This window comes from Pocillopora verrucosa, chromosome 5 (genome assembly GCF_036669915.1).
Source record: "Pocillopora verrucosa isolate sample1 chromosome 5, ASM3666991v2, whole genome shotgun sequence".
NCBI lineage: Eukaryota > Metazoa > Cnidaria > Anthozoa > Scleractinia > Pocilloporidae > Pocillopora > Pocillopora verrucosa.
This window is the reverse complement of record NC_089316.1, coordinates 27,021,407-27,037,934: the sequence shown is the minus strand read 5'-3', so window position 1 is coordinate 27,037,934 and position 16,528 is coordinate 27,021,407. Positions and strand designations below refer to the sequence as shown.

At 40.5% G+C, this 16,528-nt stretch overlaps 1 protein-coding gene and 1 pseudogene across 2 annotated transcripts; one reads left to right on the top strand and one right to left on the bottom strand.

The window, feature by feature from the left end:
• Window positions 1-419: 419 nt before the first annotated feature.
• Window positions 420-3,373, top strand: LOC131782429 (uncharacterized; annotated as a pseudogene).
• A 5,631-nt stretch (window positions 3,374-9,004) lies between these two features.
• On the bottom strand, window positions 9,005-12,353 carry LOC136281261 (uncharacterized). 2 transcript variants are annotated; one of them, XM_066167605.1, is made up of 7 exons: window positions 12,123-12,353; window positions 11,691-11,918; window positions 11,329-11,397; window positions 10,902-11,081; window positions 10,732-10,827; window positions 9,822-9,990; window positions 9,005-9,380 (listed from the first exon to the last, which is right to left on the bottom strand). In XM_066167605.1, exons 2-7 carry the CDS (start codon window positions 11,691-11,693, stop codon window positions 9,121-9,123), a joined length of 777 nt encoding a protein of 258 aa, XP_066023702.1. In that variant the 5' UTR covers window positions 11,694-11,918; window positions 12,123-12,353; the 3' UTR covers window positions 9,005-9,120. The 2 variants fall into 2 exon arrangements, with proteins under 2 accessions (XP_066023702.1, XP_066023703.1); XM_066167606.1 differs by having other exon boundaries at window positions 12,127-12,353.
• Between the last annotated feature and the right edge of the window lie 4,175 nt (window positions 12,354-16,528).

The window sequence follows — 16,528 nt, the reverse complement described above, 5'->3', positions numbered from 1 at the left end:
TCTTCAGCGCTTTGGCGAAGAAAAGCGTCGAAAGCTGTGCATTTGTGATGCAGGTTGTCAAGCTGGCCCCACTCTTTTAATTGTCGCTGTTGATATTTTTTGGATGATTGAGGTTTGGATTTGTTGGCTATCATCTCTTTAAGCGGCTTTTCAAATTTGGAAGCAAGGTCTGGAGCTTATTCAGAGCTTGAATTTAGTTCCATTTCATGAGGAAACTCGACGTCAGGATTGATAATACTGAAAAACGTCATCCCCAGTGCCCAGGTATCTATCGCTTTTAAGTCGTCATCCCCAGTGCCCAGGTATCTATCGCTTTTAAGTCGTCCATTGTTGCGTAATTCAATTTCCCTTCGAGTATGATCTCTGGAGCCATGTAGGGCTTTGTACCACGCTCAATGTTCATTGTTTTCGCATGAATGATGGAGGCTGTTTGGAGTAAAGTTGACCTACTCTCACCGAATCAGTTAGTTTGCAAACTACTGGACAATCGGCAAAGACACTTGGCAGTTGATCCACACTGATATCTTTTTTACAGTAGTACCGGTTGCTGACCAACACGTTGCTTGGTTTTAGGTCACGATGCATGATATATTTGAATGAAGAAAACAGAGACCTTCCGCGACGTCCTTTGCAGCCTTCGGAAAAACAGGCAAGAAATGCTCAAAGGCTTCAATCTCGCCCTCGATGTGGTCAAGGGTGTTTAAAAAAACTCTAACAAATTGGATATTTGATGGTTGAGGCCAAAGGGGCGACCCTAAAAGCCGGAACGGTGGAATGGCGGAATGGCGGAATGGCGGAATGGCGGAATGGCGGAATGGCGAAATGGCGGAAAATGACCCCAAATCCTAAAGCACGGAACGGCGGAAAATGACCCCAAATCCTAAAACACGGAACGGCGGAAAATGATCCCCACTGTATTGGATTGGTGGGCTAGGGGATCTTTCACCCATACCAAACGCCACTGTGTGCTTCTTTTTCAACCGAAAAATGCTAATATTTTTTATAATTATTTTTAGGGTTGAGTCTGACGATGACGACTCTGAAACATTTGTGAACGGTTCTGAATCCCAGGATCACAGTGAAACTGCGTCTTTTTATCTTGGTGATAAACACATACCGGTTTATGCACGGCTATTACTAGATCCTCCTGAAGATAAAGTCGCTTCGAAACCACCCGTAAAGTGTCAAGAAAACAAAATTTTCATCATTGATAAAAAATCGCCGTATTTTCGAAACCCAGACGACTGGAAAGCAGATGGCCTTGGAGTCTACAAAAACGATGGAACTCGTGTTGTTGCGTATTACAAGGACAAGAATCCGGAAATCCGCTGGATATCCAAAACAAAACCAGAAGATTGCAAACGCTCCACAGTTCTTCTCAAGAGAACGTACTGAACGCACGTACAACATCCTGATTTCCGCAGAAGAGCTTATGAAATACTCAGATATAGTGGGCACAGCTTTACGGCCGAGCGATTCGTACTTTACAGTACAGTTTCAGCGGAAAACCACATGCGATCACGACCAAACCACACGGCAATTCTAAGTCCGAGAAAGCTTTTACTCGCACCAAACCTGGAGTTTTGGAGAGCATCAAGGGAAAGGTGAAAGGTTCTGCTCCTCCGTTCAAAGTGTATGACGAAGTGTTTGAAGAGGCTGGGGGCCTACTCAAGGTTTGCAGTGTCTCAAATGTTCCCAGAAATAGAAAGCAAGTGGAGAACGCAAAATATAAGGGAAGGGAAGTTCGAAGTCAAACCGAGTTATACGACCTAACCCTCAAATCAAAAGAAGAGGAGGAAACGGGAAAAGTTTATATTCGACGCCTGCAAGTAGCATCTAGTCCGGCATGCGTTTTGGCTTCTGATAGGCAAGTTCAGGATGTTAAGCGGTTTTGTGCCAATACAACTGAAAATTTTTCAGTGCTCTCCATCGACATAACTTTCAACATTGGCGACTTCTATGTGACACCTACAACCTATAGGCATCTGCTGCTGGACGACAGGAGAACTGAAAACCCACCTCTTTTACTTGGGCCAACACTAATACATACGAGAAAGGATAGCGACACCTTCAGCTACTTTGGAGCCACACTTACAGGACTTGAAAACGGCACTAGAAACATACGATTTATAGGGTCAGACCGAGAAGATGCCGTTGAGAAGGGAATGAGTCTTTATCTTCCTGTTGCAACATGGCTTGCTTGCAAACGTCACGTGGTAGAGGACTGTAAAAGGAAGCTTCGCTCGTTAGGAATCTCATCAGAGTACCTTACAGCTTTTCTACGTGACATATTTGGGTCTGATGCCAACCATGAAAAAGGGCTCATCGATTCCGAAGGATGCATGGACTTTGATGCTAAACTTGAGAGTTTGGAAAACGTGTGGAATTCAAGAGAAAAAACATCAAGGGGTACAGCACTCTCCGATTCAAGTCAAGCAGTATTCCACAAGTACTTTGTCGCACACGTTACGGAAGACATGAAGAAGAAGATGATTTCCCCCGTTAGAAAACGTGCTGGCCTAGGGGAAGCCTTTTTTTACAACAACGCAGCAGAGTCCAAACATCAGCGGATAAAAGCACGAAAAGGGTAGATGTATGGGGAAAGAAAACTCGCCTGGACTGAAGTAGTTGACTTGCTAAAATCTATTTCTGAAGAGGAGGAAAGGAATTGCGAAAGGGCTATTGTGGATGTGGGTCCTTTCAAGATAAGGCAGCAATACAGTTCCAAGCTTCATGTTCCCTTCTCCACCTACATCGGGAAGTCGCACGCCCAAAAGGAGAAGATTAATAGGAGAGTTCATGAAATTTCGATGGAGGCATTTTTACAACTGGAAGAAGGCTCGATCAATAATGCAAAGGCTAAGAACAAGAATCTGACCAAATGCGCTTACAAGAACATGCCAAAGTCAGTCGGTGGGAAACCTGGAGAAGCCGAACGGAAAAGAAAACGTAATCCCCAGTCCGAGCGTTCAACTAGCAAATACACAGAAAGAGTTCCTACCTCTCCGAAACCAACACTTAACACCAATACCTTCAAAGTTAAATGGCTCAAGAACTCGAGAGTTTACAGATGTTATGGGTGTCGGCAAAACATCCGTCCCAAACCCCAGAAAGGCAAAACGGAAGTTGTTCCTCCACCACCTTGGGACTTTGTTCTCGCACGGCTGGAACTCCGGCTAATCTCTAATGGTGCTGGTGAGCTGAAGATGTCCATCAAGCCGGAACCAGTGCATTATATTATCACCCAAAATTGTCCTGCATTCGCAACGCCCACGGCAAAAAGTATTATCCGTCGGTGGAAGTAACGGATGCTGACAAGGAGGTGATGGATGATATTCATCTTCGGCATTTACGAAGCGAGTTCGGTCTATGAACAGTCTGCGCAATAGTGACTACGAGGCCATAATTGCCGTATTTTCTCGAATAAGCGCTCACCCCAAACGCCTTCAGACTCAACTACAGGACAATCAGTGCAGGTTAATAATCTCCTATTAAATGCCCCCCTCGATTAAATTCTCTCCTTGTAAGAGCCCCTTCTTTTAGCCAAAAATTTAGATGAGCGCTCGGGTGCTTATTCGAGGAAATGCAGTGCTTTTCAAGCCCGCTCGGCTAAGTTTGGTTTATAATGATAGAAAAGTAATAGTATTTCAAATATCGAAGTTTGTGTTTTTATGTAAGCAATTGTAGCAAAAGTTTTCGCTTGAGTCGACCATTGTTTATGTTATAAGACGAAACCTGTGTGAACATGATTCGTAGACAGGTCCGTTAATGTTAGTTATTGCTGAAATTATTTCCAGTTTTTTTAAATCAACATCATTCTCACTTTTAAATTAAGCAACCGTGTAGCATATTTTGTCTAAAATTCACTCATTATTATTATTAGGGTTAGTTGGTGAAACCTGTGTTAAGATGACTGACATTGACAGGTTCCGTTAATATTAGATAATGGTATTCCTCGTTGATTAAAGCTCGATATATTTTCACTGATAATGTCGAAGTTTTAGTTAAGATTGCATTAACAAGAAGTAAGTCAACGCTAGTGATTGCATCACTGCATGTGGACAAATTCAAACCCTGACAGGCCTAATGTCAATTTTACTCGAAAAAGAGAGGTTGATAAATTAGTTAATGGACATCCACAGCATGATATTAAACATTATTACGAGCAAAGATATTTTTTTCCGGTATTGACTTAATATCCGCGGAAGTTATCCTCCTAAGGGGAAATTAGTGTGGGTACACTTGATTTTTATTTGGCTCTCTTGATCCTTTGGCCTTCCCTATAATTCCATCTTTTAGGCTTTGGGGTAATTTTCCGCCATGCCGTCTTTTTTTTTGCTGCTAGCAAATGACTGGAAAAAATGGGGTCAAAATCTTGTTCGAGTAAGCGGGGGTTTCGCTTAGGGTTCGAGCACTTAATTTTAGTCACGCGCGTTATCGTCGTGGGGATAAATGAGCCAAGCGCTTGGTGTCTTTGTACAAAATTTGTGCAATATGCCCTGACATCCGTTCCGTGTTTTAGGATTTGGGGTCATTTTCCGCCGTTCCATGTTTTAGGATCTGAGGTCATTTTCCGCCGTTCCATGTTTTAGGATCTGAGGTCATTTTCCGCCGTTCCGTGTTTTAAGATTTGGGGTCATTTTCCGCCGTTCCATGTTTTAGGATTTGGGGTCATTTTCCGCCGTTCCGTTTTCTAGGATTTGGGGTCATTTTCCGCCATTCCGCCATTCCACCATTCCACCGTTCCTGCTTTTAGGGTCGCCCAGGCCAAAGGGACTAAAATTGAAGCACTCGCAATCCATCATTATTACCACTGGCTTTGAACAAACTCCGATAAATTGCGTAATGTTTGGATGGCAAATGCTCTCAAGCATTTTTGCCTCCTTTGTTCTTTAAGAGAGAATTCCCCTCTCCAAAAAATCGCTTAACAACAACAACAACTTTACCTTTAGGTGCGTAGTTGCCTTTCATCACCGATCCAAAGCTTCCCATACCAATCTCGTCCTTATCTTTTACGTCACTCCACGCAAAACTGGGCAGGCCCTCGAAGTAACCTTTTGAAAGCGATTTAGGCTGAAGAAGTGGGATTTTAAAGGCCATACGATCACGTGGAGATTAATGCGGACTTGTACTCACATGTAAATATGCAAATTAAATTGAATCTATCCATGGCTTATTATTAACTGTAATAGAAGAACTCATTTCGCAAGATTTGCACCATCTAGGTGTTGGCGGTAACACCTTTTCGAACTTGATCAAAAATATTTTCCAGGCGCTTTCTGTCAGTTTATAATATTCACGGTTAACTAGCCAAGGAAAACAACAAAATTAGCGCGAGGTTAATATTCTGCTCACAGATAACAACAGCTTAATAAAGGATTGACCACCCAAGTAAGACAGAATTTTTTATGCATGTATATATTTTTGTCTTTTTCTTTTATATATTTTCTACACTACGCATTTTCCACACTCCGCATTTTCCACACTCCTCATTTTCCACACTCCATATTTTCCACACTCTACATTTTCCACACTCCCATTTTCCACACTCCTCATTTTCTACATTCCGCACTCCGAAGCCCTCGTTTTCCACCTAACCGACCTCTTGTTGCAGCGTTTAGATAACCCCTGATGAAGGCACTAGACAGGAGTGTCGAAACTTTAAGTCTATGAATTGTAAACTTCCCGGTTACATTCATTAAATCTGTAAACCAGAGTAGCATAAAACCATGTCTAGTGTCATGTGGATCAGTATCAAACACGAAAAAGAAAGATCGTTTCACTTGGCCGACAGTTTTATCCTGTTTTTTGCAGAAGCCACCTGGAATAGCACGGCAACGATGAGAAATAGCTCTTCGCGCAGAATGCCTGTTGTTCTCGCGACATTTACTTACAGTAACGAAAAAATAATAGATCTGTAAAACTATCAGCGAAGCGTAATCTGGAGAGTTTCGATTGGTCAAAGATTACGCGGGCTTTCCTCCGCAAGGAATATTGCTTAAGCTCATTAACTGTTCGAGGCGGAGCTAAGAAACAATGGCTTAGAAAGTTATTTTTTATGCTATTATTAGAAAAATATTACGCATTATTTGCGTGTGTTACATGTTAGATGAGTGTTCGATTTTGAAACCGTCCGTTGCATATTCACCTCCTTCTAAGTCTTACTCAACACACTCCGGTTCTATCATTACCCGTTCAGGATTCGATTTTCATCGGAAAAATCCACCCGCATAATTTTTTATATGATCGTATGGACGAAATGAAATCTTAATTGTCACTTTGACACTTGTTTCTTCGAAACGAAAAAAGAGTCACACACTGTGTTTTAAAAGTTAATTGAACTAGCGCAAGGATGAGATATACTGCCTAAGTATTGGTTTTATTCGTTTCTAGTGTGGGAGGCCAGTAGGCCTTCCGTGAGTTGTGTGTCCACCACCTTGTCTACTTTTCCTTAGAGGTAAAGGCCTCGAGAAGCTTCAAGGTGAAAGGGAAAGTTGTAATATAAGTTAATTTATAAAAAAATACTTTGTTAGCCTTTTAGTTAAACAGGAAATAGCCCACTGGCCTAAAAACACTACAAAATGTGATTTGATGAGTGATACTGAGACAGCTTTATAATTGAAAAAATAAGTTTGTAAGACAGGATCGATATAAAGTAATAAAGGGGTAAGTTTCTAAAGAAACTGTGGTGCTGCGTCGGTGGGAGAGTATAACAGGTAATTTAGTGTTAACAACTGGGTTGAAAACGTAAATTAGCCACCGTAAAGAGTTAAAAGGCTGACGTTTCGTGTGTTAGTCCTTCGTCAATCACTCTATATAAAGTAACTGCATAGATTATAGATTTTTTGTTGTGTTATCAGTGATTGTTTACAAGATAATGGTTTCAATGTTAAACATATGAGTAACTTTACAGCTCCGTTTCACTGTCTCTGTTGTTCCCTTAGTTTTAAATTGGAACTTCTACGGCTTTTTTAAAAACTTACTTTGCGTCAGCCCGTTTAGATCAACAATTTTGGTGGTAAAGCTTTCGAATCTGTTTAGGCATCTTAAATAGCAACACTCACGGTCACTAGCAAAGCTGTGTAATTTCTAAGACTTAAGAATAAATCTACCAATCCTAATTTCAGCTTTTTTCAAGCTTTTCTTTTCTTCAAGGACCTTAACACCTGCTTCATCGAAATTATAGAAGGCTCTCGGTCGTTTCCCTCAACTAAACATGCCACAGCTTTCGCAAATTCGTCGCAAATCACAGAAGTTTCAGTTCCACGCGAGCAGATTTTGAATTTGTAGCTCTGCAAAGAACATTTACCAAACTGGGATTTGTATTTGATTCCTTCACGGGCTTTAAAATTCCAGAATAGCTGGGCGCAATTCTCTCCAAAAGGAGGTCAATAATAGTTAATCCGGAATCAAAAAGCACTCAATGCTTGCGTGGAAGTAGCGCGCTGTCATCGACGCGCCTTCATTCAGCTGTTGGCGACGACGACAGCAGCATGATCGAAGATTTGAAGGCATCTTTTAAAGTCTTTAATTTAGCCAAATTGACTCCAACTTCGAAAACTGCGCCATACTGAAATACTGATTTGAACGAAGTTCATTATAAAGTTCGAAAAAAAGAGAGAAGGTTCACTCGGCAAATTTGTTTGCTATCCTGCCGCTGTTCCCACCCTCAGCAATCTCATTGCATAAATTTAGAAAACTTTGCATATTTTCTGTTGCACACGTTTATGATATCAACAAAATAGTCGGTGTTTGAATAAACCGGGCACTTTATATCTTAAAAAGAGGTGGTTGTAACTTCACTTGGTCACGTTCTTTCAAAATCCTCATGTCCGGCTTACCCAAATCCTATCCCTGGCATGCACGTTTTTAAACTTGGTGGAGTCGCTACTTTTTTTTTATCATTTATCATCATCATTATTATCATTATGCTTTGAAACTAAGGATATACTGGCTGCAGCCAAAAACATGAGAATCGTTGATGATCGACACGAGACCGACTTTGTTCCTATGGTTTCTTCCTCCAGAGGGCGTCGCCACAGTGTTTTGAGTATCCTGGTGTTTTGGGTATCCATTAATCCAACACCCCTTTTTATTCAGCATCCCCTCTTGGGATAGACTGGGGCATGTGACATGGCATCCGACGTTGAATTGTCTTGGACATCGCTGTCCAAAGTTTATTGATACACTGAAATATTATGACTAACGAAACAAAGGTTTTCGTTGTGTCGTGAAGCGTCGAATGTATAATAGAGCTTCCTTTTGTTATATTTTTACGAATGAAACAGAAAAGCCGTTTTTTTTTCTCAAGTAGTAAGGATTTTAAGCACAGAAAGAGTGCAATAAAGATAACATCTGAAATGAAAATATTTGTTTGATTGATTGTGTTCGCAAGTATCTGAAGATCCAGAGTATTAATGGGGAGTCACATGTCAATCCCATCAAGGACTGTCAAAATGCACGAAGAGGATCACTTATTAATTTAATATCCTTAAATCACCTCTTTTTCTCCTTTCCAATTGGGAAAAACCAAATTGGTGTTACTGCAGAGATTTAGATAGTCAATTAACTTACACGTTATACCATCGCATCGGATTGGCTAAACAGATACATGTTCACTTTATTCCCGTATAGTTATCAGAAATTATCAGTATCAGACCCCTTGCGGGCCTCCCATTGCTCAAGAAAACTTTTCGCGCGAAGAAACGCTTGTGTCATAGCACTGGTATTGGGGGCCGGTGCTCATCGGCTATAAAAACTTGGCTTTTCAAGCTCTTTAGCCCCGTCATGGATCCTTCCCACATGCACTTCCTCGAGCTCTGGCGCTAAAAAAGGCGAAAAACGAAACAATTTGGCTTTTGGATTGATTTAACAAGGCCAGCTTCTGCCGCGAGTTTCGTCAAAATCGGTTTAACCATGTTTCTTACTTGGAAAACTTTGGGAACACTTTCACAGACATTGACACTCAAACTTATAAAATTAGGGTCACTTTATTTTTCCAGCTACTTACAATTGCAAGAACATCACTTTCAGCTAAAAGCAATCCTCATAGATGCACAAACTAAAATAAACTACACAGTCTGTAAGAGTTGACCCTTGTTGAATGGTAATTAGATCGGGTTAATTACCTGTCTTGCAGCTAGGATTACAACACACTATACTATCATACTCGTGCTTAATCATTGTACAGTCCACGGTACGTTTACGTATCGCGAGTTCACATGTGAAAAAATATATACAGTTGCCCAAGTTGATCGTGCACTTCCAAGTCCAATCATTTGGTGGGCACTGCGCAACCACCCTATCGATAGCGTTTTCATCACAAACAGTGAAGTTTCGAGCGAGCCCTAATCCGATCGTCACTTGACGTCGTCTTCTCTCTGTGTAAACGTACGATCAAAAATATGATGTCAGAAAAAGTAACGGCTTTGGACTTTTTGTCTTTTTCAACTGGCATAGGCTTTTAGCATAAGCAATAGATTAACCTAATCTCTTCTTGACCTCGGTTCATATAGTAATTTGGTTGCCATTGTAGATTTGAAGTTTACTGTTAAGGGATCAGAAATCCTGTTATCTTGTATTCGAACCTCCTGTTGCTTGCCAAAAAATCGACAAGATATTGTTTGGGGTATAGAAATCAGGGAAGATAGCAGTAATACATTGGGGAAACGGGGATTTACAGTCTGCCGTTTGATGAACAAAACGATGACTCTCACTCTAATTTATTAAACTGTCAAGTTCACTAAAGTATGTTTCGCATGTTTCATCCTGATCACTTTATGATTGCTTCTGTTTGTGTTTATGTTGACCTCTGAACTTACCTCTTGCAACTGACACAGAGTCACTTATATGTTCCTCCAGACGATAGACAGGATGTTGATCACAGAATTCTCTGACAACCCTTCTGAGGGAAGTCTCATCGACTTTGTCGCCAATTACCCAGTACTTGGAAATGGTGGAGATTTTATGATTTGGTGGCTGGTTTACAGCCTAGAGATTTTGAAAGGAAAGGACAGTTAGACTACAAATTTGGATAGACGACATATCACTACGGGACCATAACAAAAGATGACGTGATATCACGTAAGAAGATAATATTAAGGCCGGTTTATGCTTCGCACCACTTCTGTCTTAAAAATAAAATTTGCCTTCCCCCCCCCCCCAAAAAAAAAATAGTCTGTTTCCCAGATCAGGCGGATTTGAGGAAAACAAGAGCTGACTTAATCAAATTAAGGTCGGGACAAACTTGAAAAGAGTTAGAGATGTTTTATCAAAGGAGTTTAGCCATTTGACTTTAGGTAAGGTTATACAATTTTCATCTGTTAGGGTAGGCCGGAAAGATACTACATGGTAGCGTGTGACTTGCCCTGGGCTTTGTAAATAAGTGGAGGTTAAATTGCCGATCAGTCCCCCCCTCCACACCTACCCCCCCCCCCAAAAAAAAAGTATCTTTTGTATCGTAATATTAGGATAAATACCGGGTCGTAAAGCCGGTTTATTACACCTCGTAACTGGGAGTTTGCTGATATCAAGATTTCTTTTTCAAGCAGAAATCAAAGTTCTACCTTTTCTAACACTGTGAATTTATCAGTTTTCAAAACGTGTGATTGGTATGTTACATCAGTGCAGAATAATAACAATAATAACAATGATAATAACAATAATAATAGTAATAATAATAATAATAATAATAATGAAACGATAAAAGACGACAACAACAGTACACATTACCTTCTTGAAACCTGTCTTCAGCGCGTTTAGCTTCGGAAAGTCTTCTTGCATAGGCTGCACGTAGCAGGCACCTTTCAAGCGACGAACCGCAACATTCTGCGGACATTAAAGTTCTTCAGCAGAATAAACACTACATGTGAAAAATAGCTTACACGTTTGCTAACACCTACCATTTGGAAGTCGAAAAGCTCGTCAGTTTCTGCGAGTCCGTTATGAGGAGGAACATGGAAATGAGCAAACTGCTCATCTTCGTTGATTTTAACTTCCTCGTAAAACCTTGTTTCCCTTTCCATGATGCTGAGTTTAAACTTTTGTGATCCGTGAAGCCCTTTTTGCACGGCAAAATTAAGCTGTTGAAGAGAACGAAGAGTCATGAGTTAGCTCATGACGTATCATGTAAAAAGCAATCCCACCAGGTGTGGGCATTTTTAATAACTGATAGGGCTATAGTACGCCGGATAACTTTCAAGCGGTGTTTTTGAATGGCTGAGAGTTACCTGTACTGTAACAATCATTCGTCATTCAACTAAAGGGCAGACCTCAAATTCACTGACTAAGCGATATAATTACGAAGATATTACGAAAAAACTTGCTTACCACGGATGCTTGAATATGACTCATGCAAGAAAACAGAATGAGGCAGGCAACAAAAGCGGGCGAGAGTCCCTAGGAGGAATTGTATCATCAATTATTATTACAAACAGAAAACAAATTAACAAATCAAAATGAGCCATCCACAATAATCAAGTAAAAGGCTTTACAATGAAGAAATCAGTTCAAAAGATCGAACCAGCTGATTGATCAAATCTGTCAGATTCAGTAAGAAACAAATGACCGGTAAATTTTCAAGGCTAAGTAAGCAAAGGTAAAAGTTATTTAAGGAAGCACGCATTCACGACCTTGAAGCGAGTTTCACACGAAAATTTTTACCTTATGTTTCTAAGAGTTAATTGACTTACCATGATTCTTCTTATTAATGTCTTTAACTGCTCCGAGTCCAACGTTTAGCAAATGTTGACTTACTCTGTGTTGTGAAGAGTTAGCGTCTGACCTTTATAGCCGTGGATGAGTGAAGGAATTAACTTAGAAAAACAAGTTGATTCGAACCGCTTCAGCCATCGACAATGTGAGATTATTCTTGTTGCTCTGAAGCGGGCTGACACGTAGGATTGTGAGTTCTTCGCCAGCTAAACAGGAAATTTAAAGTTTCAAGGAAAAGGAATGAAACATGATAAAGCTGTGTCGAAAATGTTAAACTCCGTTCTAAATTGAAACTCCAAAGAGGACTAAATATCAAATGATGCAGAAGTCGTTATGTCAAAGGGTCTCTGAGATGTATAAGTGAATAAAGCCAAGTTGGTAGGAATGGAAAAGGCTCCATGTAAACTTACTCACGGTTTTTAGGCATTGCCATTTGATGCCATTTCAAAATTCGCTCATGATTGCGAGGTCTTCGGTTTTATCATGAAAGTATTGGTTTGACAAGGACTTGTTCTCCTTTGGAATAAGGTGATCGTTCCCTTTCGTTTTGATATGGAAGTTCAGCTCTCTCGAGGCAAGCTTCGATGAAAATGGCCATATATTCGACAAAAAATAACTTATTGACACAAACCTTCCTCGATCTAAAGCGTCAGTAACCGTTACTGACGGTAAGTTTCTTTTGTCACGACATTGCATGTGACTACCGCGTGATGGTGATTACCGCGTGGTGTTTGATACTCCTTTGAATTGAGTTTCTATTTTAGTTTTTCGTTTACTGGTGTATCCGGAGTAATTCCCGGCTAGTTATGACTGTTTTAAGCCCAGTTTGGACGCCAACTAAAGATTATAAAATAGTGCGCGCTCAGGTCCTACTTCCCCCTACTTCAGCCTCACTTCGGCTGAAAGTTCCCGTCGAGTTCAGCCGCGACGTTTCAAAACTTTCGAGATGGTTTCTCCGTTCTATCCCGATTGAGATAGACCTTTTAAAGATCAAAATGAGAAGAAAATATGCTAAAATAATACTCATTTTAAAACTCAATGAGCCTGTAACTCTTTCAAGCGACGAAATTAGTTTGGAGTTGACGATACTTTATTCCCAAACGCGATCCGAATTACGGCTGAAAACAAAACTGCATGAGTTTTCTGACTTCAACTGAGGCTTTGCGACACCTCAGCTGCGCCTCCAGCCACACTTACGTTTTTCTCGTGCTGTCCAAACTCCCCGCGTGCATCATAACTCGATATACGCACGCTAAGCACAAACCAATTCTTTAGTTTACAATTGGTGCTACTGAGCATAATTCCTTTCAAGGAGTTAAGAAAACAGCTGACGGAACACTAAGTCAAAAACAGGACAGTTTTAGTTTTCAAAGAAGATTCTTATGTGTCTTAAACACGTTGGTGATGCATATAGACGAGAAGTGATATGCACGGGAAATGAAACATGATCACATCTTTTAGGCCTAAGTGGCAGAGGCTGGAACATCTCTTGTAGCTGAAGCGATACTAAAACATTGTTGAAATTTTGCCAAACGTCATAGTTCATGTGTCTTCAAAAATTCAACCTCAACAGTTGCTAGGTCATCCATAACAATTTGTCATTCTTCCCTCCGTACTTTAAATAGCCATTCTAGAAGTCTATTTTGTCTTGTAGTGTGAATATAAACTAAATTTCGTGTTGTATTTCCTATCGCAACAAAGTGTCTGTGATAAATTAATGTCATTTGCTGTTGCCATCGACTTGACATTCAGCTTTTTCTTCCTCAATCTATCAGGAACCCTTCCTGATATTGTTAAATAAACCGAAAACAGAGCATACGTTTTTAGCTCTTTTTTTTAAGTCACGTTTCTCGTAGCTTCATTCTTTACCCGTTAGCAAACGAGGAAACGTGACAGGGCTCGACGAAAAGGACCGTAACAGCTAGAGCGAAAGGAGGTTAAAGGCAGATTTCAAAAAACACGAATCTTCAAAAAGATTCACAACAGCTAACGGAAATCAACGTTGATAATTAACCATTTTGTATAGGTAAAACTAAATCATTTATCTCGAGTAAAACCCACAAAGATGAAAATATGATAAATAAATTTGGCCACCGTAAAGAGTTTAAAGGCTGACGTTTCGAGCGTTAGCCCTTCGTCAGAGCGATTGGAGGAATTGTGAGTTGATATGCAGAAAACGGAGCTATACGCTATTGGAGGGAATGTGGTGACGAGAAAACAAAAATAAATTATTTGAATGAAAAGCGCTCGTTGATACCATGGGGATTAAGAGTGCCGATTTGGAAGATGAAATTTTGTTCCAGTGTTTTACGGCTTTCCGAACTGCCTAGATGTAGGGAAAGGCCGCAAACTGCCATATGATGCTTAGAATGATTAGGGAGATTAAAGTGTCTAGCGACTGGTTTGGATGCGTCCTTGTCATTTCTTTCTAGGACGCGAAGGTGTTCTCGGAATCGGTCCGGCCTAGTCGTCTTCCTGTTTCACCAATGTATAACTTTTCTCAATAAGTGCAAGTTATACGGTAAATGACATTGGCGGAGGTGCAAGTAAAGTGATCAGTGATCCTAATGGATCTCTTGGGTCCCGAAATTTTCTATACGTTTGAATGAAAGGACAAGTTTTGCGGCATCGTGAGCGGGCGCATTTGAAAGTTCCAGGTTTGTCATTGGTTTAAAATGAACTTCTGACCGAAAAGTTGCCTATGTTTTTGTCACGTTTGAATGAAATAACTGGGGGTTGCGAAAAGATAGTGCCAGTCTCTGAATCGTTTTCGAGTAATTTTAAGTTTTTTAAGAATAGTAGATTTAACCACGTGGTTGTGAGGGTGAAATGTGAGAGTGAATGGAATGCCATCAGTGTTTCCCTTCCCAGCCGTTTGTAGTGCTGACTGTCGATCAATTCGTTGGGCACGGTAGTGGTCCGCTTGAACCACAGACAGGATAGACATTTATCGAAAAACTGGCACCTTGCCACTGATTTTTCGGAAAAAAACAGAGTCATCGCTGCATAAACGACAAAGTCCGAGAAAATGTGAAAAAGATATGGAATTCTTGACGTATGCTGGATGCGAAGATGAATACAAGAAGTAACTATGTGAATCTGTAGGTTTGCACTAAACACTAGTGCGCAGACTGTTGCCTTCAATTGAAATTTGGTGTCCAGAAAGGCCGAAGAAGTGTCGGAATTGGTCCCATTTTAGTACCCATGGCTACGCCATTAGTTTGTTTGTAATAGTTGCCACCACATGAAAAGCAATTAAGTGTAAGTACTAGTTCGGTTACATGGAGTAGTGTTTCAGAGCAAGGTTCCTTAACAATGCGTTGATCGAAAAAATGTTTGAGGGCCCGGAGACCTTCGTCATTTGGAATGACAGCATAAAGAGATGTACTATCCACAATGAAAATAAGTTTGTTTTGGCCAAGGAAATTAAAGTCACGAAAAATTTCAAGTGCGTGTTAGCTGTCCTTATTGGACGATGGTAAAGTTTTGACGACAAGTGACATAATTTTGTCTAAATAGCTGGAAATAAGTTCGGTGGGACAACTGCAGGTAGAAACGATGGATCAACTTGGGTTGTTAGGTTTGTGGATTTTAGGTAAAAAGTAAATACACGAAGTTCTAGGAGTGGTGATGGTGAGATTTTTTTTGCGGTAAAAAGAGGTTGTCGAAAACGTGAAAAAGCTGTACTACGCTTCCTTATTAACTGACGATTTATTGACTTGATTAAACGATTTTACTTAAACGCTTGGTCTAATTCCCACTCACGACTCTCGGCTTATTAGAAGGAAACACACACTCAACGTCCCGTTGTAAGGACGTGGAACAGTGCCGTATATGGGGCGACGAAAGACTTGCCGCATACATACTTGTTTGGTTATGTATAAATAAACGAAGTCACTCATAAATGTCAATTAAATAGGGACAATTAACGCATCGTACAGTTTCCAATAAGGTGTCACTACTGCTCAAGTAGTGTTCATCACTGCCAAGATCGCTTTCTTATTCACATCCTTATCCGCAGTTCAAATATATGACTTTCATATATTCACAGTCGTTGATTCATCACTTCATGGGTTTATTTGGAACCAACATAATGACCTACTCCCAGTTGGCTTGTTAGCTCAGTTGGTAGAACTCTGCACCGGTATCGTAGAGGTCATGAGCTCAAATCCCGTACAGGCCTGAATTTTTTCCACGCCTTATTTTCAATACTGCTCGTTACTGCGAAGATCGCTTTGGTCAAGCTTTTCTTTTCTTCAAGGACCTTAACACCTGCTTCATCGAAATTATTGAAGGCTCTCGGCCGTTTCCCTCAATTAAATATGCCACAGCTTTCGCAAATTCGTCGCAAATCACAGAAGTTTCAGTTCCACGCGAGCAGATTTTGAATTTGTAGCTCTGCAAAGAACATTTACTAAACTGGGATTTGTATTTGATTCCTTCACGGGCTTTAAAATTCCAGAATAGCTGGGCGCAATTCTCTCCAAAAGGAGGTCAATAATAGTTAATCCGGAATCAAAAAAGCACTCAATGCTTGCGTGGAAGTGCCGCGCTGTCATCGAAGCACCTTCATTCAGCTGTTGGCGACGACGACAGCAGCATGATCGAAGATTTGAAGGCATCTTTTAAAGTCTTTAATTAAGCCAAATTGACTCCAACTTCGAAAACTGCGCCATACTGAAATACTGATTTGAACGAAGTTCACTATAAAGCTCGAAAAAGAGAGAAGGTTCACTCAGTAAATTTGTTTGCTATCCTGCCGCTGTTCCCACCCTCAGCGATCTCATTGCATAAATTTAGAAAACTTTGCATATTT

Excerpts from the sequence above, each read along its gene's own strand:
- LOC136281261 (XM_066167605.1), bottom strand. Across the intron at positions 11,082-11,328 it reads GTCATATTCAAGCATCCGTG|CTTAATTTTGCCGTGCAAAA; the intron begins GTAAGCAAGTTT and ends TCTCTTCAACAG. Across the intron at positions 9,381-9,821 it reads CTCTGTGTCAGTTGCAAGAG|AGAGAAGACGACGTCAAGTG; the intron begins GTAAGTTCAGAG and ends ACGTTTACACAG.